This window comes from Fukomys damarensis, unplaced genomic scaffold (assembly GCF_012274545.1).
Source record: "Fukomys damarensis isolate Sample0158 unplaced genomic scaffold, DMR_v1.0_HiC HiC_scaffold_12, whole genome shotgun sequence".
In the NCBI taxonomy this organism is placed as follows: domain Eukaryota; kingdom Metazoa; phylum Chordata; class Mammalia; order Rodentia; family Bathyergidae; genus Fukomys; species Fukomys damarensis.
This window is the reverse complement of record NW_022900924.1, coordinates 29,053,390-29,079,635: the sequence shown is the minus strand read 5'-3', so window position 1 is coordinate 29,079,635 and position 26,246 is coordinate 29,053,390. Positions and strand designations below refer to the sequence as shown.

General features: G+C 33.9%; 1 protein-coding gene across 1 annotated transcript in view; it reads left to right on the top strand.

The window, feature by feature from the left end:
• Wdr49 (WD repeat domain 49) overlaps positions 1 to 26,246 on the top strand; it is a 137,298-nt gene that overhangs the window by 18,530 nt on the left and 92,522 nt on the right. Inside the window, exons 3-7 of the mRNA XM_033762513.1 lie at positions 5,151 to 5,591; positions 9,822 to 9,995; positions 11,214 to 11,388; positions 23,076 to 23,243; positions 25,102 to 25,250. Of these exons, the coding sequence (XP_033618404.1) occupies positions 5,151 to 5,591; positions 9,822 to 9,995; positions 11,214 to 11,388; positions 23,076 to 23,243; positions 25,102 to 25,250 (1,107 nt within the window). The remainder of the gene's footprint in view (positions 1 to 5,150; positions 5,592 to 9,821; positions 9,996 to 11,213; positions 11,389 to 23,075; positions 23,244 to 25,101; positions 25,251 to 26,246) is intronic.

Genomic DNA, 26,246 nt, shown 5'->3' with positions numbered 1-26,246 from the left:
ATATATATATATAACATTTTCAAATCTTGGCAGACTTTGAAAGCTAGAGTTAAGTGTCTGGTTAGGAAATGTATTGCTCTTTATGCCAGAAAGTATGCAAAAATTTAGGGTTATTGAAGCTATTAAGCAATAGTTGATAAGTCTTAAGGAGACTAATACCTCGGCCTGGTGAGCACCTTTGGTATAGGCAACCGTGTGCTTTGTTGATAGGAATATGAGCTTGCTTAAACATTTTCAGGAAGATTTGTTAAGACATATCAAAAATTTTTAAATGTGCAGATTCTTAGTCTCAACATTTCTGCTTCTAGGGAATTTTTCTTCAGAATTAATTGCACAACCAGGCAGAAATGTATGCATGGGGATATTTTTTTAATTAAGGGTTGTTTATATGTAACAGCAATACATTAGGAATAGTTAAATATTTTAATAATAGAGGTTAAAATAATTATATGTTTTCTCCACAGATTACTGTGATGATAAAATCAATATATGTTATCAGACACATAGCTTTATTGTATGACCTAAGTGGAAAAAGCTACATGAAAAATGTGTATAATGAAACTATTTGGTAAATAATAAAGAGTCATTTTTATTTCTGCCTAGATCAGTAAATGGAGGAATTGCATTATAGCTTTATTTGTATTTTTAATAAGCATGGATTATTTAGGCAAACAAAAAATAATTTTAAAAATTATTATCATGCTCACATCTTTCCAATTCAAAGCACATGATTGCTTCCTGGTGCCAAAATCAAAGGCTGTCAGGTTTCTTGCAAAGGTATTTTTGTTTTTGAGATTTACATTTAGGTTAAGAGCTGATTTTTTTTATACATGTTACAATGAAATTCAAATCTAATAGAACTCAGAGGCTGAAGATAATTTTATAGAGTTAATGCTTTGAAATAGACACACACACAAACACACACATGCATACACACATACACTGCTATTTAGAACAGATTATAGGTTCAGAAAATGCTTGAGAGCCAAAAATAAATGATTTTTACAAAGTTATCTGAAACTGGCTAAGGAAGATAGAAAAATATTCTAAAAGTCTAAGTTGTGCCTATTGAGATAGTCAAGTAGGCATTCATTCTAAGTATATCATTTTGTTTTTTGGTTCTCATAAAAATAATGGGAGATATTTGGTCACTTTTTCAATCAGTAGTTAAATATGTATAGCAAAATAAACTTGCAAACAATTTGCAATCTTGGTAAGAGCTATCTTTTTAAATTGCATATATACTTCTCACCTGTACTTGAAGTTCTAATAGTGTCAGGAGTACTAATTTTTTAATTCAAGAAGACTGGACTGCATATTGATTATTAGGATTAAAAGCATATGTTTTAGAAACATCTTTAGGTAGTATTTATCTGAAAGTCTTACATTCAAATTGTAACAAATTTTCTACTGCGAATAGTAGTTTTATACAAATCATTGTAATTAAACTTTTAATTGAAATGAATGAGAATTAATTCTGCTTTATATTTTGATGAAATCAAATTTCCTAAATTTCTAATATTTCCCTATTTATACTAAATATGTGCTGTGAGTCTTGCTTTATGTGAATACCTCTTCAACAACAATGGCTAATGTTTGAATACAATTATTTAATAGATGACCTTTTATGCAGATTGTCTTATTAGATAGAGCCTGTACAATCTTAGAAGAGGTTATGACCAGGTGGTCCAAGGCCACACAAATATTGTGTGGGAAATTCAGGCATAAAGTCCTGATTTATATATATAAAGATAGCTCAAAGATAGATTATTTTGTCACACAATGTTGAATCTAATACAAACTCAGAGCTTGTACCAACAAAATCTTAATTTATACAAATTCACTTTTAGATTGAAGGGCTATCGCAGCTGCTTTTCTGTAGAGTTACCTCCTGCCCAGAAGTTCAGAACAGAACCTCTGGCACACCTAAAATTATGAGCAGCCTTACAAATGACACATGACAAAATGAAAACTATGGTTAAAAAAAAAGCCATGGTTACCCAAGTTGAGTAAATATTGATTTTGTGCAAGGAAAAGGGTTAATGTTTTTGGGAACAGGTAGACTTTGCTTCTACTGACTTATACAGGACAGTTTGTGGTTCTGATGAAGAGCATGACACAATTTTCTCATTTTAAACCCAAACCCAGCCTTTACTACCACAATGGTTATGGTCATAGAACATAGAGCTTCAGATTATCTGGTTGGAAAATACAAATTTTGAACCCCAATAAGTCTCTTAGAACTACTCAATTAGCAACCAGCCATTTCTGATAGAGAAGATCAATTTACTAAAATTAGCAATTATTTCCACTTCAAAGCTCTATGCATATGTTATGTGCACACACACACACACACACACACACACACGAATCTGGCTAAATTCTTAGACATTGATGATATGCTGACTTACGTTATAGAGCCTTAATATTTTTTAAACCTCTTACCAGGGAATTAAAATTTACTGGGTATAAATAATGCAATAGACATTAAATTATGTCATGTATTATACATACATGAAATTATCAATTAATCCTGATAAAAGCACTAACAGTTAGTTATCATTGTTCTTATTTAAAAGTTCAATAAATGAGGCAGGCTACTCCAGCTACACCACAACGTAATCTCCCTGACACAGTGTGATATGTACAGTAGGATTAAATTAATTAATTCTAGTCCCAGAGGGAACCACTGACAAATTGAGAAATAATTGTGTGGTAAAAGTTAATGTATTCATGCTTCTAAGCTTATGCAAAAGATCAAGTACTTTATGTAACTGTACATTTAACTAATTTATTCAAGTTGGCATATAATTAATAAACAGACTACATATTGATTGAGGCATGCTTTTGTAAATAAGTAAGGATTTTCAGTAAAGGTAAATTCTTAAATGGCCAAAGCATGTACAGTATAAATGTAAATGGCTGAACAGTTAATAATGAAATCATTAGGGGTATCATATATATAGGTGGGCATTTTTTCAGTTTCATAAATTGTAAAGTATCATGTCTTCAGTTTATATTTGGATTATCACTGTGCAGAAAACTATGCAGTTAATTGCTCATGTCACTCTGGGGACAGAAATTTCTTGTATATGAGATATTTGCAATTTTACATTCTTGAATGTAACAAGGAAATTGTTTTGGCTTTTGTCAGAATAATTTTCTGTTCCCAGAAATTAAAAAATGAAGTAGTAGTTCACAGAAAGAAAATACACCGAGACTTTATTTAAAATTCTCTTTTAATAATGAGATGATAATGTAGATATGAGGTTGGCATCATGAGGTAATAGTTTACAACAAATATCAACATTGACTTAGTTTTCAAAAAGAGCTTGCAATTTTTGCTCAGATGAATGCTTTTGGGTTCAGATTTTTTTATTTGTCCTAAAAATCTGGGTCACTGAAAAATTTCATCCATCTATGCTTTCCAGACTAAAAATAATTTAATGGAGATAAATCGATGGGTTTTGGAGTGGTTCAACTGGCTGAGTACTAGTTATTTTTCACCAAATTAATAAGGTTAATTAAAGTCCTGGACAAACTTCTATTAAACATCTGATCACTAAATTCTTGCAAACATAATATCTCAGTTAATCTTCATAATGATCTTATTGTGACATTGCTGCCATATCCATTGTGCAGATGAAGAAGGCTTAGCAGTGAAGTACTCATGCAATCAGAATTAAATTCACACTTGTTTGATTTGTTCTGCAATATGCTGCCTCCTGTGCTGAATGTCAATTTTGACTCATTGAATCCAGCATAGGAAAACTTGATTTTCTCATCACAAATCTTACTGGGCTAAACAGCCTACCAATATTAACCTTTGTGCTTATTAAAAATATAGTCAATCTTTACTACATCTAGATTCTGTAGCTGTGACTTTCAAGTTAATATTCACAGTATTTTCATGGCCCTCTGTAGACATATGAAGAATATGGAAAAGTGTATCTCCCAATGAGTGCACTTTAAACTGAAGTCAAGCGAGACAATACTCTGGTTTCTTATGGCAGATCTCATACTATACATAAATATCTTTTCCCATTTCTCTGTAGTGCCACCTTTTGACTTTTTCTTTTTGCTGTTTTGTTGATTGTTTTGTTGTTTACTATAGCTCCATGTGTGTGCAGTACTGGAGAGCTGTTCAAGAAGCGCTTTACTGACAGAATATGATTTTATCTTCATTCAGGCACAACTTCTAATGCCATTGGCCATATATCTAATTGTGATGAATTAGCAATGACATGTATTAAATAAGGTATCCTTTAATGGAAATACACATAAAGTAAAATTATACATTGAGGAGCATACGGAAACGGGGTGACCAGAATTTGCAGAAACTTGATCTTCCACTTCCTCAGGAGCAGTGTTTCTGTGTCTGGTAATTGAGTGTTTGCGGGACACTGTAGAACCGTGGAGGTGAACCTACAGGACTCATGCCACAGTGGGCTGATTGTGTCATTGGAAGCCCTAAAAGGTTCACCATCACTGCTAGAGAACATCATAGCCATAGCCAGCTGCACGTGTTTACTGTTCTTTGCAGTAATATCTTGACAGAAGTGAAATTCTTGTTGTTGGATTAAAATTTTTACTGTTACAATTTTCCTGCTGCTCTAAGCCCTATGCAAGGATTCACCCATTTTCTATAAAGCACTGTATTAGTTTTCTATTGCTGTTGTATCAAATAAACATAAACTTAGTGGGTTAGACATACATATGTATTAATTGAAAGTTCTGGAAATTAGGAGTTCATAAAGTATTTTATAGGGCCAAACTTAAGGATTGCCTTCCCTCTGGAGATTTTAGGGGAGAATCCTTTCCTTTCTCTTTCCACCTTCTAGAGGCTACCTGCATTCCTCATCTAATAGTCTTGCATCCTTCCGATCTCTGCTTTCCTTATCACTTCTTCTTTGATTCTCCTGTCTTCCTCTTTCAGTTATAAGGACACTCATAAAAGAGGATTCCAGTTTCTAGCCTTGTAAGTTATTTGTTACCCAGACCAAATTCACTTAATGTATTGTAGCATTGGGAAGTGAAAGATATTTTTCTCTGAATCTTAGAATTGCTGATTCAATCCAATGTCCAGTTAGTCCAATGCTTTTGTGCCTTGTGCTTGCACTTGTGTCTCATGTTTTAACTCTTAATTTTAGTCCCTAGAGCCAAGGAAAATCAATTGTATGTCTAGAGAAGAGTTCATGCAGAAGATGGCAGAGATTGTTGGTAGGGGCACACAAGAAGAATACGGGAAACTCTTTGATAAAGTGGATGTGGCCCAAGATGGCTTTATTAATTGGGACAAATTGACTTCATTTATACTGTTATCACTTTATGAGAAAGATGAACAAACAAAAGCAACTGTTGTTCCCCGGTGGAAGGACCTTGAATTTCTCCAAGGAAAACACAAAGATACCATCCAAAAAGTAATTTTCTTAAAGAGTTCAAGTCGTTACATAACTATTAGCAAAGAAGGTTTGCTGGGAATCTGGGGAGAGAATTTAAAGCTGCAAGAAACACTTCCCATCACGTCTGATGCCACTAAGCTCAAACACCTGTGGGTGACAAGTCTGGTTTCCTTGGAAAACGCAAACAAGGTACAAAGTCTTCAAAAATAAACTGCTTGTAAAAAGGGTGCAAATGATGGGACAGGGCTCCTGATCATCAGCAAGTATTACACTAATAGTGAGAGAGAACTGAATTATTCACTTGGAGCTTCTCATTGACCTGGAAGGAAAACACACAGAGCCAACTGAGCTACTTGATTTACCAAGCTGTTCCCCTGGGTGCCTTAAAATGACACTGCTGATAACGACTCAGACTCTTGGCTCTCTCCTAATGCTGCCAAGCTGCATTGGTAGCTGATAAAGCCTTTGCTCCTGTATAATTTACAGCAGGATCATGGATCTCTATGCAAAGCAGAGGCTGCTAAGTGCCTGACACAGCTTAATGCTGTTTATCTGATTTTGACCACTTTACTAGTCAGCTTCTTAATTCTAGTTAGTAAGGCCTACTCAGAGAGAACTTCTGACTAGACCTGTAAACAAGGAAAGATATGATAATATAGCCATTTAGCTTAAAGAACTCATTTCTTAATATAGGAAGCAGAGATAAATTTTATCATGAACAATTTCAAATGTTTACACATGCAAAGAGCATCGTATTGGCAATCTGGGTCCAACTTTACAACCACTTTCAACACTTAGCCAAACTTGTTTCATCTGTCCCTCCCATTTAGATTAGAAAACATTAAATCACCTCAACTCTAAATAGTTCTGTATTTTATTTTATTTATATTATTTGTTTATTTATTTCTTTGGTACTGGGAATTGAACTCAGGACCTTGCACTTGCGAGGCAGGCGGCGGCGCCACTGAGCTAAATCCCCGGCCCAGTAATTCTATATTTTAAAAAAGATAGTCTGAAACTATCAAGTACTTAAATTTGATTATCAATTTGCTGGTAATGTAATGTTAAACTACCCTATATACACAATGTGCAAAATCTAGATACATAAGGCAAATATTAAGCTTAACTCTCACAGACAAATATTGAGCTTAATAAAAAACGTCAACTGCAATATCTAAAAAAGCAAGAAGGAAGAAGAAATGGAGGAAAGAATGTAGATTGAAAAAAGACATTGCTAAAGATATCTTCTAACATAATCAAAACACCAATATTATACTCAATATCAGTAATTCTATTCATAGACTAGTCAAGTACATATTCTCTTGGCTTAATAATTTCTTCTCTCTTTACAATATGAAATATCACTATAAAAGGAAATTTTCTTCATTAATTAGTTATCATTTGGGACATATTATATAGAAAGGGAGGGTAGATATCTGATTCTTCACCTTTATTTGCTAAAAATGATGAGCTGGTTTTCTAGTATCCTCTAAAGATGAACCATAAACACTATCGTCATTATAATTGTCAGTAAAATTAAAAAGTCATTGGTTTAAAATAATTTGATTGCTTTTCTCCACTGAGTTTTTAATCACTTGCCAAAAACTCTACCATCTTTAGACAGAAGGAAATAACACAATTCAGTTTTTAGTATTTTTGTAACTGTGAGTCTTTAGAATCTACTTTGCTTCCTGGTGTGATAGGATATTCCAGATTGCCTTGTATATTTCCTGTGTCTGACTTGCCATTTTTCTAAAGAGTCAGGTTCTTTTAAGTGGGAGATATATAAAAAAATATATATGTATATATATATATATATATTTTTTTTTCTACTGCCTAGAAAAATAAAGACTCATGATCAATAGCTTCTTGGAACATGTCCCAATCAACTAGTCCTCTCTAGATCACCATAAAGTATTATTATTTCAATGTAAGGATTGGAGGCTGAGCAAGCAAAAGTTGTGTAATTTGTCCTAATCACACAGGATGAGTGTTGTCACAATTAGTAAATTTAGGCAACCCATCTTCACAGCCTGCAGGTCAATGTCTGCTGCCTCCTGGTGGCTGCTATCCAGTACACTGTAGTCAAAGATTAAGACATTTCTAGTTTAGATTATGTGTTTTTATGTATTTGTGGGCAGCATTCTGCTAGTGTCTTGTTATGTTTGTTTTGCAATGTTTCTTCCCTTTAGAATTGGTAACTAAATTTTAGCCTTTCCTTTGTACTACTGATGTATAATTATACAGAATATACTACACATATTGAAAGGGTTCCAAGTGAACAGTTTTAATACCTGTATGTCTACTTCTGGAAAATCAGCAATAAATGAAGGTACTGAGCATATCTTTCACCTTAAAATTTTTCTCTCATTCCTCTGTAACTTTTCCTCTGGTTTCAGTGCAAAACAGCTCAGCCTCCCCAGGATTTTCTTACTTGCTACTCTTGTTTTCTACTGTATTGCATGTTTTACTTTGTATCGTTTCAAAGCTTTTATTTTTATTTTTGAGAAATACCGGTTAGTGAGGTGTAAGTTAGTGTAAGTATGAGTCAGCCCCTGCTTCATTGTATAATGGACTTGACAAGTAGATGAGTCCAATCCTTGAAAATTATAGACTTCATTGTATGACAAGTCCCAAGTAGATGATAAGTGCTGGTAATTAATTGGTATTAACTATTTTTATAAGTATTGGTAGAATTTATCAGTGATGCCATCTTCCCTGGGATAGATTTTGTGGAATTTATCTCATTTAGTCCTTTTGTTCTCAATTTGTAACAGCCATGATGATGTTTTCTAGGTCTTCTTGATTTAGTTTAGATACTTTTGGTATTCCTCAGAATTTATCTGTATCTAAAAAATTACATAGTTTGTTGGCCTATAATTATTCATACTTTTTCTTATAATCATTTTGTTGTTTCTCTAAAGTTGGTTACACTGTCTACTTTCTCCTCCCTGCACACCCTCCACACTGAAGGCCTTGCACATATGTGAGTTACACCCCAGAACTCCACCCTTATACTTCCCATTTTAATAATTTGCATCCTCTCCTTCAGTGTAAAGATTTGTCAATTTTGTTAATCTTCTCAAGAATCAAGTTTAGTTTTGTTGATTTTTTTAATTGCCTTTTTATTCTCTATGTTACTCTTTATTATTTCTTTTAAGATGGAAAGTTAGGTTATTGATTGTATCTCATAAATTTGTGTATGCTATGTCTTTATTTTCATTCATCGCAATATATTTTCTAAATCCCTGTGATTTGTTCATTGACTTTTTGGTTTTTAGGACTATGTTGTTTAAATTCTATGTTGAGATAAATTTCCTGGTTCTTTTGTTAAGTGAAATTTCCAATTTCATCCCATTATTTTCAGAGGACAAAATTTCTATGATAGCAAATCTTTTGAATTTATTGAGGCTTATGTTTGTCACCTAATGTATGGATCTATTTTACAAAATGTTTCATATGCTCTTGAGGAGAAGGTATATTTGGCTATACTGTTGGATAATATGTTCAATAGATATTTGTTAGTCTATATTTATTTGGTTTATAGTGTTGATCTTCAGCCTAGTGTTTCTATCCATTACTGAAAATAGGATACTATTATTACTGAAATGTCTATTTTTTCTTCAACTGTCAGTTTTTGGTCCACATAGTTTGGGGCTCTGTTAAAAAAATGCAAATGTAAATCTTATCTTGTCATCTAAATCTAAATTTATTAAACATTTCAGTTAAAAATAGAGATCAACAGAATTCTGTAATGTTTAGTACGTGTTTACTTATATTCTCTTTAGTTAGACATCATTCTTAGAGTTTCACTTAGTTGCTATGGTGCTTTTTCTTTAGTTCTTTCAACATATTTCTAATAGCTGAATTAAAGACTTTTTCTAATAAATCCAACAGCTTGGCTCCCACAGGGAGAAATTCCACTGATTGATTTGTATTCTCTTTGATCATTTACCCTTTTAAAAATAGCCTTTAGGCTATTGTATATGACTTATAATAAGACTACTTACACAGTTTTCATCATTTCATTTCTGTGAAAATCTTTGCTTGATTTGTAAAACATGGTTAATAAAGTGTCTTGTGTGACTGTGTGAAGCTGTAGCATTCTGTGTCTTTATTTTCCCAGTGTGATTAGTGTTCTTTCTTGCCTCCCAGGGATGGAGGATGTTTGTGGTTGTGTAGAATAAAAACAGGGAAGAAAAGATGTTCAAATGCTCTGAATGAGAAAAGTTTCTTTTGGCTGGAGTTCAAAGTTAGACTGAAGTATGTTTGTGCCACCATGATATACTTCTGTAATACTGTTTAAGACCCTCAGGGAATGATGTCTGATTTGACAATTAGGTTGGCATGTCTGCTTTGCATATTGATTTCACTGAATTCATGAGGAATATTTTCTGACTTGCTATTCTACTATTTTAGATAGCGGTGGCATTTACAAGCAAAGAGATTTGTTTCTATGACCTGCTGTCTAAAGAGTTTCCTTGTCAATACAAACTCCAAGGCCTGAAAGGAACACCAATCTGTATGGATTACTGGTACAATCACCTTGATGCCAATGAGTCAGTTCTTTCCTTTGGGGATATAACTGGAAAGGTAAGTGAGGGAAGGAAAAGATTGAACACTATAGATTTAAGCATCAAACTGTATGTCAAAATCGAAATTAAAATGCCATGAATATGACCTCTTAATTGAACTACTTTATATTTGATAAGGTCACACATAGATGACATGGAAGACTTGGATCAAAGTACAATTTCTCTTCTGGCTTGTAAAAACAAATCGTCATTCTATTTTTTGTTTTTGGATAGTCATATTTTTCTCTTATTCAGAAAAAATCTTGCTAGCTTTACATCATAGAATACTTAATCTACCCAATTTCAATCTTAATAAAGGATTTAAAATTAAATGCCTTAGGTTATCTCCCATAAGTCTTTCAAATTATCTTTTCTGATCTCCATTCATAAGATTTTGGGATTTTCAGTTTCATCCAACTAGGAAACACTAATTTCTTGTATCATATAACAAAGAGATGGATGCATTAGAGCAACACTAAAATTCAGACATTTGATACATTGATTTTTCTGTTCCTATCAAACTCCATCCAACATGTAAAAAATTATGCTTAATGAAATATGCCAGACTCTGAAGTAGCTTAATTTGAACAGTTTTATTCCATAATTGTGAAAACTTTTCAGTCTGTTTTTAATCATAAGTGTATCTTAAAAAGAAGTGATTATACTCTTAAGTGAAATAAATCAGACACATATGTTTAAATATCACATTGTTTCTCTGGTGTGAGAAACTGAAAGTGGAAATAAGGACTAAAATGTATAACAGATACCAGGAAGTAGAACAAAAATGTTCAAGTGGGAAGGGGAACAAGGCGGGAGAGGAGAGAGGAAGGAAAGGAGAAGGAAAAAAGTGAAAATAGAAGGAGCAAATGGAAACAAAGCTTTTTCATATACAGAGGGGAGGGGAGCTTTAGGGGAGGGGTAGAGGAAAAAAAGAAGGGCAAGATATCATACACAGGTACAAATTCCCTATAATGAGTGTTACCATTACGTATACTTAAAATGTACCAACAAATGTTCTGTTTAAAAGAGCACAATTATATTTTATATGCCAGATTAAAAAAAAAAAGTGAAGTTCAGTTGCTTGACCAATCTTGTCTGTATATGTGTATTCCTTGAATAATACTAAAGGAATTCTTACTAATTCATTATCTGATCCTTATCAATCTTTAACAATATGATATCTTCTTGCAACAATTACTTTGTCTATATTTATCTTTCTTTCAATGACTCTTTCAAGGTTCAAGCAGTTGCCTTCACAGCAGCCTTAATCTCCCTGTTTGAAAGGCCGGTTACTGCATGTGAAGATGAAGAAGCCACTATGACCATTTCCTGGGAAGAGCTGCTTTCTGGGTGTCACAGATGTTGCCATGTATTAGAGCACAAGCTTCATCGTGGAGATTGGGTGAGGCAAGGTACTGAATCTGAAAGTCGCCTGTCACTTTACATTTATATTCTTTGATGAAAAATTTTCACATAGAATATTGAAGTCTAGAAACCAATAATTGGTTTTTGGAGGCTTTGATCTAAAGTCTGCTATCTTTCAACACGAGCAGGAACTATTTCCTTCCTTTCTTTCTAAAATTTGTCCTTCATACAATTAATTCCGGTGAACTGTGCACTCAAGAAATCTCAAGAGAAGAAAGCAAATTGCCACAGAATCAGTCCACTTAGTTTTAGCCCACCTCGGATCCTAACTAATGTCATGTGGTCACATTCAGGACTCTTTAATAAAAGAATGCAAGAAGTTTTCCAAAACTCACTTCTTTGTTTTCTCTACACTGTATGGGAACTATATTAATTTGTCTTTAAAATGGGCTTGTCTTTTAATTTCTTTTCTTTTTTTTTCATTTTCTTCCTTTATTTTAATGTAATGATTAGTTGGTCATTTATAGTACTTGAGAAACAGTTCTCTGATAGGTATATTTTATTAATCAGGATCTGTAGAATGTCAGAAATTCCTTAAAACCTTGTCATCAATGAGTTAGTCTCACAATAAAATTTAAATTTACAGTATTTGTACCTGGTGGTTGAAGACCTAAATGTACAATATCTGCTTTAGTGCAATGGTTCAGATGCTAACATACTATCATAGTTTTCTCACTTCCAAACTGTCACTTTAAGAAACACCCACTGAAAAAGGTGGAAATCAACAGTTTCATTGACTTTAATGACATTTAAAGAAATTAATACTGTTGACCTTTTTTTAAAGAGTTGGAAAAAGAGAATCAAATGTACCCTACTGTTAGATTTTATGGTAGTTCTACCGTCTTTGGGTTTGCAAAAGATGGAATAATTCTCTAGTGTATGCTTATAATAGTTGTATCCTATATGAGAAACTATATACCTTCAGCATTTTTTAACATAAGCACATCATGTGTTTGCTACGTTTTATCCATCCTTTGATTTTAACATGATGTTAAGTGAGGGAAAAACATCCACTAAGTGTGACAGGCACAAAATAATGAGTTAAATTTTCAATAGCGCTTAAATAAAAATCAAAGTACTAGAAATGAACAGAGCAAAGCTATTGTAGCTGCTTTGTCAAACATATTTTGATATCCAAACCAAAGCCTAAATAATAGTAATAACAGTAATGATAATAATAATTCTTAAAATCTGCTTTTAGCAGGTTCTCTGAGGAAGTGTATTATCTGAGTTCCATGATCTGAAATTAGTATGAAAAACAAAGCAAAATAGCTTGTAGAATGATATATTGAAAAGACTGAGTATATAACATGTCAGCTTTAAAATTGAGATTTTTTTTTTTTCTGAAGATGGATAATATCCAAATGCCTTCTTCATGTTCAGGAAGAAAATTAAAAGATCTTTTTCTTAGACCCTGCTTCAATTTCATTTAATCCTCTCAAACCCACCTCTCCTGCCAATGATTAAAGCGCTAATAAGCATTTATCTCTTAAATTGCAGGGCGAATGTGTTCTCTAGGTCGATGTGAATTTGTTACTCACCATGTTTGCATCATTCAGATCTTTGATTCCCTCATCTGCTGACACTGAATATGGAAACATAGTTCAATAAATAGGAATTCTCCCTTATGACCCACATAATCCTGCTTAAGAGTCTGGCCTCTAGATCACTGCAAATTAGGAATACAGAAAAATATATGTATTTTGTACGCAATTGTATATATTATTAGGGATCTTTGCTATCTTTTTGGATTTCACATTTCTTTGCTTTGAAAATCAAAATGCATTGTAATCAGATTGAAAAACTAAATGAAATATATATGTAAATATATAGTTATAAGAATATCATCCAGTTCATATGAATCATGGACTGTATGTGACAATCAACCATTACTTCTTGATATTTAACATGTTTTAAAACCATCTTATGGATGAGGATGTAGCTCAGCAGCTCAGTGCCTGCTTGGCAAGCATGAAGTCCTGAGTTCCATCCCCCCCGAAAAATCTTAGGCATTTCAAACTGTAGAGGAAATATTTATTATAGGCACAACTCTTGAAAAACATATATTTGAAAGAAAGTGAATTAGATTAACATAAAGGGATTTATTATAACATTTTTCATGGTACTGAAAATTAACTAAAGCATTAAATAAGTTCTTAATTCCTGTTCTAGCTCCTAAACCAGAAAAGCCATGAGGTAAAACCTGAAGGTTGTGTGATGGCATTTGAAGAATAGATAAATGTAAAGGAAAAAGAGGGCATACAATGAACGTGGCAAAGGCATAGTTATGGCAGAAAAAGGTGAATATGAACAGAGCAAACTAAGCATTGAAGAAATGATAGTGAGTAGCTCAAATGAGGATATACATTGGAAGACCTTGGCAACTTCATATTTGATACAGTGGAAGAGTGAAACATTGAAAATCTCTAAAGAAACTTAAATCTAAAGTGAACTGCATTTAGGAAATGTTTAGTTGGTAGTTCTTTTGTGTATAAGTTGGAGGAAAATAAAGTGAAGTCTGCCTAGTGATAAAGTTTGTTTTTTTCTTTTTCTTGTGTGTGGGGGGTGGTGGGGTGGGTATGTGTGGTGTTGAGGATTGAACCCAAGACCTCACACATGCCACCACTGAAAATCCACTCTCAGCCCTTAGGAAGCTTTTCATCGTGGAGAGATAGAAATGACAAAGCAATAATAGGAACAAGCCACATTATGAAGCCAGAATTTTCAGGAATTGAGGTTTGAAGATGTGGAATAATAAACTCTCAGAAAAGTTTACAGAAATTTTACTTTCCTAGTAGGGAAATCCATATTCGCAGGTCATAGATTTCCATCTAAGTCCGATGCGCAGGCTCTTCCCAGCTCATCTTCTCAACTCTGATCACTTCTAGATGATTGTTTTCTCTAAGGTACACCAGATCCTGACACCAAAGGATCTTTCTTGCTAGCATTGTGCCTGGAGCATCTTACCTTTTGCCATTTCACCTCCTATTAACTGCCTTATTTTACTTCTTCAGTCATCTGATTTAAATAGACCCTTCACGGCATTATTTGCACATGGTTCTTAATTTTGGCTTTGCTCCTAGATTCTTTTTTTAGAATCTTGCTTTCAGATGCTACTGAAACTGTGAGCCAGTACTACCAGTATCTATACTCAATCAGAGTTTGGTTCTTGACTCTCGTTACCCTCCTAACCCCAGAAGGAAATTTGAATTTATCACATGCAAGTTACGTTGGCCTTTAAACATTAATTAAAGCATCCTTCTTGGTGGTGGCAGTACGCCTTTTATTTTCCTTAGTGTCCACTATGACATAACACATAATAGAATGCTTTGTAATGTTTTCTCTTAATTGCTTTTTAAAAAGAATTTAATTATGATATGCCTCAGTTTTTCTTGGTGCTCATGCATGCGTGAGTGTGTGTGTGTGTGTGTGTGTGTGTGTGTGTGTGTTGAATATGTAGATCCATAGTTTCTGTTTTTGGAAACTTCTTTTTATTGTTCTATCTTCTCCATCTCCCTTTTTGGGAAGAATCCAGTTACCTGGCTTTCCAGGACTCTGCTCCACAACATCGAACTCTTTGCTTCACCATTTTGTAAGCTTCAGTCTTCATCTCCAAAACTCAGGAGGTTGCTACCTAAGTTCGGACACTTCTAAGAAACCTGGGGGTGATTATAAGGCTCACTTCATGTATTTCTCTTCTCCCATGACTCATAGTTTTTCATTGCCTATTTTCAAGTTCTGAAAATATTTCTACCTATATTTACCCAGTTTTCTAGAGATTAAATTTAGTTCTTATCATTTCATTATGAATAGAGGAAGCAGTCCAGCACAATGCTCTTTAAATAGTAAGTTTGCCATAAATATTGTTGATAATTTACTTTCTTTTTTGAGATTGATTAGTCACTTTAACCACCCTTTCCTGTAACTATAGGAGCTTCTAGGTGCATCAGACAAAATTTTTTAAGTATCTACAATGTAACAGGCATAGTTCTAAGCATTGATATAGCAATTGACTCTGATGTAAAACTGAGCCTCTATATTATGTGTTATGAGTCTGTGATAATTATTGTAGGGAATAATAGGCAACTTATTTGCCAAAGGATGCTGAAGTGAAGAAATATTTTGTTGAGCTTGGTTCAGGCCATAAAAAAATTAGCAGTATATCAAATTGATCCTAAGAAATTGGACCACATTTTGACATTGAGAGATGCAAAAATAGTGAAGCTTATGTGAGTTATGTTACAATAATATTTCTCTTTCTTTTCAAGATATTTTGTGTTCTGTTTAATAATCCTGTTAATTTTGTTTATGGAACTCTATGTTTTGATTGTGAAAAAAGCTTATTTGCAACTAAGGTTTAAATTCTTGAGAGGACATTATTAAAAAATATTTTCGAAGACAAAGTTCTTAAAGAAATTATGCTTCATATTTGTAGAATTCATTTTCTTATGAAAGTGGGCATTATTTATTGTGAAAAGAAAATAGAAAGGGAAACATGATAAAGTCATGTTAAGTTCAATACTATAAGATGGATATTGAAGAAAATGAAGAAGAAATTACTTAAAAAGAAAAGACTAAAAGAGTATAAGGAAGTGTGAGAGCTGTACCAGATTCTCTGTTCTTTCAAGGTTTAGGCTTGAATCTCAAGTACCTCTGAAAGCAGGACATTTTTCATTCTCAAATGGTGAATGAAGACTTGCATTCAGCCATGGGAATTTGAAGTGAATTTTTGTTATTTGAGACTCAGTTATTTCAGTATGAGGAGGATGGAGGAAGTGTGAAATGAAGGAGAAGGAAAAGTAGGAGGGAGTCAAATATAGTCCAGTGGAGTCCTAGTGATCATGACTTCTGCCCATTGACCTCTAAGACTTATTTTGTCAGGAGCAAGCAACCAGTGGTTGCTTTTGATCCTATTTTAACCTCCAGCAACATGAAGTGATATAATGCTTTGAGAAATATTTCTGGTGATTTTCTTCTCTATGAGGAGGGGATATACAATTGAGGAAAAAAAAGAAATACTTGAACAGGTGCGATTATAAATTTTTATCAAAGATAAAAATACAATATCTCTAAAACTGAAATGTAAAAACAAACAAAAAAATCAAACCAAATCAAAACAACTCAGTTTCAGACATAAGAGTGTTAGCATACTGCTCTAAGGTTCAGACTTCTTCCCTAAAAATTTGAGGAGGAAAATGTTTTCATCCTGCCCAAGTGGTTCTGTATGATATTTTAATAGAAAAAATAAATTACATCCTCAAATGCTTGTAAAGTTCATGGAGAGACTTGGGGCAATAATAGTGAGACACAAATGTCTTGAATGTCAGAGGATTTTCCTTTTAATAATTGCCTTCTAATATAGGCAATATCATTGGAAACCACAGCCCAGGAATATAATCATTTGAAAGGTTGACCATAAAACTGACAAAACCAAACTCATTTTTTAAGTGTTGAAAGGTATTTCTCATGTTGGCCTGACCAAGGATAGAAGAAAACACAAAACAGCTTGAATTGCTAACAAAATCACTAATTGCTGCACTAATTAATGGAGTGGGTGCCAGAGAATCTGAAATACAGCCATGAGGTTGTGTTTCCTTGGGGATTCTTCATAACTGATAGGAACTAAGTTTGGAAGAGAAGCCAGAGTTAGTGTCTTGCTTGTGTCGCTCCACGTCGCTGCATCTAAATCAGTCCTTTGGGCAAAATTAGACTACAGCACTGAGAAGCTAGACCATGCTGCCTTTCCTACCCGTACCTTGCTGTGCTTAAAGCAATTAACATCAGCTGTGGATTGGAGGCCTAGGCTTGAAGAAAGGACCTTTTCTTGTAGCTTGTTCCCAGCACGGTGAAAAGGAAAACTGGTATCTGTCATGAACATGGGTCCACTTAGTATTTTGAAAAGTCATAAATTGATCACACTATTGTTTTTAAATATGCTTGGCTATACTGAATTTTTCTATTTTAAAATGCATTTTTGAAAGATGAAGTGGATCCAATTATTCTTTCTTGTTTTTCCTCTTTGACATGCTGCCTACTCAGGCTATGGAGACCTATGTGGTGGTTTCCAGGACTGTGACTCCAAATTTAAACTAAGAAACGCAACTAAGAATAACAGTCCCTGAAAGAACACATCAAAGGAAGTTCAAAATAAGGTGTTGTTCTAAGTCACCTGATTCATAAAATCAAAGGCAGAAAAAAAAAATGAAAGTAAGAATTCCTCGTTAGAAATGGTCCAGTTTTCTCCCCTAACTCAGCCTCTTATCTGTTGGTGAATGTTACGGAGATATCTACTCTATCCTACTCAAAGTGCATCTATTAGTATGCCTTAGTTTTTAAGTATCATTTTTCATCTTTGAATGATTTTTCCTCATTGACTAATTGCTATTACATAGAGTCATTTTGACAGCACTCACAGGGACAAGGATCAGACAAGTTGTATTTTTCCCTCTCAAAATGTTACATAAAGTAATTTAAAAATGTTTTCTTCTTCTAATCTCTAAACTCATTGAAAATATTGATAACAATTTATTTTACCAGACCATCCCAGGGCCTAACTTGATGTTTTAAAACCTTTCTATCATGGCCTATCATTTCTTTAGCTCATCCCAAGAAATCAGAAAAACATTTTTATTTTCAAATAATTTGACTTTTAAGGAAATAGCTTTTTTTGACCTTTTATTCAAGCATCGTCAGAAATTCTAGTGTTCTATAACTTAATCAAGAACAAGTTATAACTTGGTTTGGGCATAAATTGCAAGTTGTCGAGCCTCCAGTATGTAACAAATGTTAACTTGCAGATTCAAAACTTCAAACAATTCTCTGCATATCAGGGCCAAATGCGCTTTGTGATGTCTTTATCACCTCAAAAGCATAGGTGATAGTTGATACTAATAGAGGAAAACATGACAAAGTGATTTCCTGGGTAGAAATGTTTTATTTTGGTTGTACTATACTTATATTATGGAATTCCATGGCTTTGAAGATTGTAATTATAGTGTTATGGTGCATACTTTAGCTCTTATAATACTGAGTCACTGTTACAATATAATAACCCTTAACTTAATATTTTCGGTAAACAAAAAACATATTGTCAGCAAAACTGCTTCTGAATGGGAGTGCATGGCATCAGGTTTATACTTAATGGTATCTCAGTGCAGTGGTAGTGGTATAATGGGTGATCACTGGTCCTTATGATACTGATTTCTCCTTAGTGAGGTTCAAAGCACTCCCTTTTACAGGAACTCACTATTTCTTGGTCCCACCCTCCCTCCTCCCCTCTCTCCCTTTTTTCCTTCCTTTCCGAAAAGGGGAGATAGTAATTGTGAGTAGGATAAAGAGAGAACAAGGAGGACATAAGAGTATAGTTCCTATGGGGATAATTGGCAAGAAAAAAGGCAAGATATCAGGAAAGGAAAGATTCAAGATGAAGTGGAAGGCTTGGTCTGGATGGATGGAACAGAAAAGTGGTTGGTAACAGAAAAAGCCCAGATCTGGTGCTGGAATTCATGTGGCAGCCTGGTTTTGTAGAAAAGGAGCGTGTGATAGTTCGTGAAAGGAGAGCTCACAGCCAGACAGGACTGGGTTCTACCTCATCTTCACCTGAATTAGCTGCCGACCCTCGGGCAAATTGGATTTCAGAATGTCTATCTATTCATCAGTGAACATGGGGTAATTTACTCACTGAAGATTATTACAGGGCCAGAGCTCCAGGCGTGCTGCCTGGTACATTGGAGGAATTCAATAGATCATTTTCATAATTATGAAAGTAATCCATATGTCAAGGAGACATTACGGAATGGAGGGAGAACACGAAACATATCATCCATGCAAATTCTAGTCAGATTGGAAAAATAAACTGTTTTGCCCCTTGGCAGTCCTTTTGTGTTCTGTGGCACACTTCACCGTGAATTATTTTGTGTTTCATGCTCTGTGAGGTTGCTTTGCCACGGTTGCCTTTCTGAAATCTCATCTAAATGAAAGACCTTCTTTTTTCTAGAAGAAATTCTTTTCTATCATTAAAGGGATCACAGCATCAAAAGATAGTCAAAACTCTTTCACATTAAGGAAGTAAAAGCTAAAAAGAGGAACCTAAAGTGGGCCTTGACAATTACTAATAATATAAACCTTCAGAAGCCCTTGCAGAAAACAGGTGATTTTTTTCCTAATCCAAAATTCTCTTATTCCCAGAGGTTTATCACCTAAATTCTTCAGCTCTCCTATGGTTGGGGAAGATTTAAAATCTGCAGCTTTCATCGAATAGTCAAAGGAGTGTTTGGTTTCCCAAATTTTGAGAAGTGCCCATAACTTTGGCAGTGTGTTCATGGTGTCAGTACTCTGTGGAATGCAGTGCCTTCTTACTTTAAGTGTGGTCTTCAGGGATTTTCATCAGCAACACCTTGGAAATGTGTGAGAAATCTCAGGTTTATAGAATGAAAAATGTGCTTTTTAACAGTGATCTCCAGGTGACTTACGTGCATGTTAAAATTTGAGGAGCCCTGTTCTGGTTGTCACAGGATTTGGCCTTATTTTTTGAAATTGTTCTCCGGCTTTGCTAAATACAAATGTACTAAACTTTAGTCTATGTTGCATATTATGTAACATTAAACTGCACTTAATTCAGAGTTTATCTCAAGACGTGAATCTGAATTTGACAATAATTAATCACTAACCTTGGCTAGTTCATTGAACTTGTGTGGGTGAGTTAATTTCTTCAACTGTAATGTAAGAAGGTGAGTTTTCTATCATCTTGAAATTCTAGAGTTTACCTTTTATTTCACACAGATATTTTGTCATGACCTCCTAATTCTTGCAATGCTATCTTTGTGTCATTTAACATCTTTAAAACTCTGAAATCGACACTGATTCCTTTCTTCTTCTAATTTGAGTTTTCATTAGCACTTTGGTATATGCTAAGTTATTATATGTTGATATACGTGTCTTTTTTCCAAGCATGGAGCTATACAATTAAGGTCTATCCTGTATCTATTCTTTTATTATCCTTGTCATAGCACAAGGCATCAAGTAGGTGCTCAAATCTTTAAAGATTGGATATCATATTTTGAAAGAGGTATCTATAGATGACACACTGAATAATATAAATTTAATTAATTTGGTTATAAATTGATCATGTTAAGCCATTTAGTTCCTAGGAAGATAAACATGAAATAGGTTAAATTAAGCTATTTACATGTTAGTATTAGCCCTTTCATGAAGAATTCCACATTGCTTTTAGAATAGGTCAAAGGAAAAGTAATATATTGAGCCCTTCTGCTTCTAAGAATTTCCTTGCCTTTAGTAATTATTTTGAATTTGTTTATACATATTTATATATGCACATATGTATACATGCATATCTGTATGCATAAATGGACTACATATATACACATAATTTCCTTTACCAAAATAACAAAACTAGATATTCTATTTAACTCTTTAGTGAGGGGTGCTTTTTCAAAGTTGAAAATACTTTGAGTAAAGGTTCTTGTATTAGTTTGTTCAAGCTACTATAACCACACTGTGTTATGGATTGGGTGGCTTAGAAACAACAGAATTTCATTTGTACAGTCCTGGAGGTTGAAAAGTCCAAGATTAAGGCATTGATTGGCAGATGTAGTGTCTGCTGAGGGCAACTTCCTTATTCATAATAACTTTGCTCTCACATAGTGGAAGGGTAAACAAGCTCCCTTAGACCTCTATTGTGAGGGGACTAATCCTATTTATGAGGACTTTGCCCTAATGACCTAAGTTCCGCTTTCAAAATAATTACTTCCTAACTGCATCTCTTTGGAGACTGAGGATTTCTGCATATCAATTTGGAAGGATACAATTATCTGGCCATAACAATGCCTGTTTGGAACCATGGAGGGTCTAAGATTTTATGCTATTTTTCAACTAGCTGGCAACATCTTAGCTCACCATTTCCAGTACAACCAGCAATAAAAATATGGCAGTGCTAAAAATGAGAACCAAGACCTGTCATGTAAAGGTACAAGATCCCAATAGCCAATGTAATTGTACTGTATACCTAAAATGTACCAATAAACTCAATAGAAGAAAAAATATGGTAGTGCTCACTAGGAGTGAGGCAGAAAAAAACCCCACAGATATGCCAGAGAAAGTACTTTATTATTTCTAGTACACAAGAAGTCTAAGTATTGGTGCATTTGTTTCAGTTTCCCTAGTCACAACTGCATAAAGGCAGCAAAGATGGGTCCAGATGAATGCTGGAGCATGTAATGCATCACATTACACGAGAGGAGCCCAAGACTTTAGGAATCTGATTCTTGCAAGCTGTTTAACCTGTGCCTGTAGGGTGCTTGCCCTCTTTTAAAAAATATTATAAAGAGGAAATTTTGTTACTTATATACATTCACTATATTATGCATTTTATATAGCCGAAGACAATTCCTTTTTACTTAATGTGACCCAGGCAAGCCAATAGTTTGAAAATCCCTGAAGAATGCATGCCTCCTTCTATTTTAGAGGAGATATTATCTTTATTATTCTGGGAAACACTATCTCTACAGTCCACAGCTATTTGATAAACAAGCATCTTTGAAAAGAAAATCTAGAACAAAGGGCAGTCAGTGCTCAATTTCATAAGTTTCTAAAGTAAAAGCCCATATTTTTTGTCTGAGAATATCTGATAATAATGCATTATGTATATAAAGCATATTGGGGTAAAAATATGAGACTGCAGTCCAGTGTTCTCATGAATCTTATCATTAGATTTGGTACAGAAAAGGAAATGTACATTTGAGAATTTTCTTCCTAGACTATTGCACTTGATTCTATATAAGAAATAAATTGGAAATATTTCTAAGAGCCGTTCTTTTAAAGCAACTGTCTTTAAGCTATACCAAATGACAAAATACTTCTTTGTGTGAGGCAAGGATTTGATCTTGAGGTCAGTCAAATCAGAACTCTTTCTGCACTGGGCACAAATCATTCTGAGAAAAAGGCAAGAGAGAATTTCCACCTAATTGTGGAAGGCACAGTATTTTGATGTTGTTTGAAGAGCAGCTCTGATTGCTGCATGCCTTTTGGAGCTTGTGAGTATGAGAGGAATGGAAAGGTACCCCTGACACCAGGGAACAGGACCTTTGTCCTTGCTTGGGAAGTGGGATTTTGCCCTGTAACATCTGGCACTGAGTCACAGGGAGCACAGGGGCAGCCAGTTTGACTTGAGCCTCTAGCTGTGTTTATGAAACTTGGCAGGCATTGAGTCATCGTTGAGTCCATTCTACTCTCAAACATTGTAGACCAGGCAAAATTCAGAAAAGCTCTCATTTGAGCAGGGCCTTTGGGGAGCAGCAGATGGTTGGTAAGATCTTGTTTGCCTGTTCCAGGCCCAGGAGGAAGAATATGGGAATTTGGTCCATTATTCATTTTACATTTCCAGAATGCTGTATGATTATTGTGATTAATTCAATACTATTTTCAACCATGTGTTCCATAAAAATAATTAAGGTATCCCTAGAGTAAGAGAGACATTTGAAAGCAGAATTTGCTGTAACTTCTCACTAAATTCTTTGGTAGGAAGTGTGAAAGGGGTGAATGAGGTGTTTCTGAGCTTACTTTTTAACATTATATACTGAAACAGTTCTATTTTGGTAATATCTTGTGAAAAAACCAATGAAAAATTATTTTCCTCTGTTTAATTTTTCTTTTTCAGTTATGTACAATGCATCTTTGGATGCCATCATTTCCAGTACAACCAACAATACAAATGCTGTGGTGCTGGCTTGGAGAGAAAAATCAAAAAAGCATCTTAAAATGACATCCTTCAACATCGCCCAGGGCATTCATGGTTTTGATTATCACTCTCAGCTCAATTTAATTGGTATGTAAAATAAATCATGATAACTACAGGGCTCTTAAATGGTCTAGGATGCACATTTGTATGCAGGGGGCTTCTCCTCCACCTTGTTGCTTTATTGCCAGAGCGACCAACTTGAGCAGTGCACATTTTATTGCCCGAGAATGTCTCCTAATGATGTATTACGATGTGTAGTGTATACAAACAATATTGGGGTGAAAAAATAGGAAAGCACCCCAATGCTTTAATAAGTCTTTTTATTAGAATTGGTGGGGCATGTGAATGATGTAGAAAAAGAAGACAGTTTGTACAGCATCTGCCTTTCTGCCATTTTCCTAACACCACCAAATGCTGCACCCAAACAAATACATCATTTTCATTGCTGCTAAACACACTCTCTCTCTACTAGAGAACTGCAAAATGAAGAATGTTGTTCAGTTACTTTCCAGAATACAATCTGTAATGATTGTTTTTTAACATTTGCAGACCAACCTAAGTTTAGTTTATTAGAATTCTTTTGATGTAAAGGGTATATTATAGCTGAGGAAATATAAAGGATTTCAGACATAATTATTAACTGAAATATCTCTAGATAATCTGAAAGTTATAATTTAATACACATATATGTATATGTTCAAACATTATAAAAATGCTATACAGTTTCTTCAAGAAGTAAAATGTGTTTATTATGTGACTTCATTAATGTGACCAGCACATCTGTATTAGGAGTAGGTTGGTAGTTGGTAAGGTACAGTGACACGTATACAGTTTTATATAAAGCAGATTTTAAAAATACAAATGAAATAACTGTTTTTTTGAAAGTGACTCTCTTATTTAATTAGGCTTAAGATATATCAAGTATTTGTGGCAGATGGCTAAACAAATTATCAAAGATAATTTTTTCTAAATAATTAGAAAATACATTTTTTTATCAAAAGTGCTACTTCATGTTACATTTTCAAGAAGGTGGTGAGATGTGTTTATGGCTCAGTCTCTTGAAATTAAAGAAAAGGGAAACATTTCTATCTTTGGTGCAGTGTCATTATGGATATAAACATTAGTTTACTGGAATACCCATAGAATGTGTGATTCTGGTTAACAAAGGTTTAACTAGTAATCACTCAGTAGTAATCATTACAGAAACTATTTCTGTCTTTAAAAGTATAGTATGCTAGAGATAAGTTAGTGGGGTTCTTTACAGGTTTGAGACATTTTGCATGCCACTGCCATCTGTGTTATACTCAACAAATGGAACTGGATGTAGCCACAGAAGGTACAAGAAATGGAACTCGTTACTGACATAGAGAAATCACCTGGAATTTTAAAGAAATAATGTATGTTATACTTTTAGAAGAATGAGAGGTAGATGCATCACCGAAGATTCATAGGGTTGATATGAAGAACATACAAGGTTCACAGAATGGGTTGTATTAATCTTTCAATCATTAGCATTCATATTAAGAGTATTGATGTTAGCTAAGAGACTAAATCTCTAATATTCCCGACAATAATATCTGGTAGTCATGCTTAAAAAATACCTTCATTTTAGAGAACTAGAGGAGTCGATAAAGGCTTAACTGTCAACCAGTTAATTCATTGACTTATTAATTATATTTTTTCTTCAAGATCATACATACCCTCTCCCTTGGCAAATCCCTTTCTCCCTACTCCCTCCATTATTAAAATCCCTATTGATAGAACTCATGCATATTATTGTAGTCTAGTTGGGCAAAGGCAAGATTTTCTTTTCTTTAAGACAGGGTGATAGTGTTCATCAAAATGCATTATCCACATATGCGTATGTGACAAATTCATTTCAAAAAGAAAATGCTGGGTTATTTTTTCCACTGAAACATTTTTTTTCTTTTTAAAATCTGATTAGCAACTGCTGGCATTAACAATAAAGTTTGCCTTTGGAATCCTTATGTTGTTTCTAAACCAGTCGGTGTCCTTTGGGGTCACTCAGCCAGTGTAATAGCTGTCCAATTCTTTGCTGAAAGAAAACAACTTTTCAGCTTCTCCATAGATAAAGTAAGTAGTACTGTGAATTTAATTTATTTTGATTGGGCTTACCAGTTCCTATTGAAATCTAACCTGATCCTGATTTTCTCTTGGAAAAGCTTTTAAATTTTAACATATACTAGTTACTATGTCTTTAAAAATCTGTATTTAGAACAAAAAGATCAACGGTTATTTAACAAAAGTCCTGACCAACTAGACAAAGTAGCTTATTCAAATCTTGGTGAAAACATATACTCATGAATTTAGTCCTTTGTACTCATGAATTTCGATATGTAATGCCTTAAAGAGTTTTCAATGTTCTCATTAATTCAATAGGAAAAATTGGAAATGGGAATGAAGTAGTGTTGTTTTGGTCAGATAGTGAATAGCAATAATCAATTAGCTATTGTTGATTTGATATTAAAAGGACTTGATAAATTGAGATTTAAATTAATATGAAGAGTAGTAAGTACATTAAGAACATTCCAGTTAAGTGTATCAGTCCATTTTTATTTGATATTAATATTTGATGATGTTTTTGTTTGTATGTTAGGGTACTGGAGACAAAACCAAGGGTCTTGTATACATTAAATACATATTTTATCGGTATACTCAAAACCTTGATGGGATGTTTTAAATAGGGAGGAAAAAATATGACACTAAGTGTGATAATCCAAGTTGAATTTTGAGCACCCTATTTAGTACATATATTTAGGCAAACTCTTTTTTTTTAAAAGTAGGAAAATTTATTGGGAATAGATAGAAGGGGTCCTGAATGGTCGCCTGGCAAATTCTTAATCTCTACAAATCTTGCCTTTGTGCCTGTGTGAAACTTCCATTTTATATAATGTCTAATTTAAAATATGATAGATTTCAAGATACTTGGTTATGAAGAGAAAGTTGATAATAAACTTACTAGAAAAAATTTCTTGAGATTTTTTCAGTGAATCTGAATTTTTTTGCTAAAATACCATGTATATATCTATCTATATATATAGCTAATATATATATTTATATATTTATATA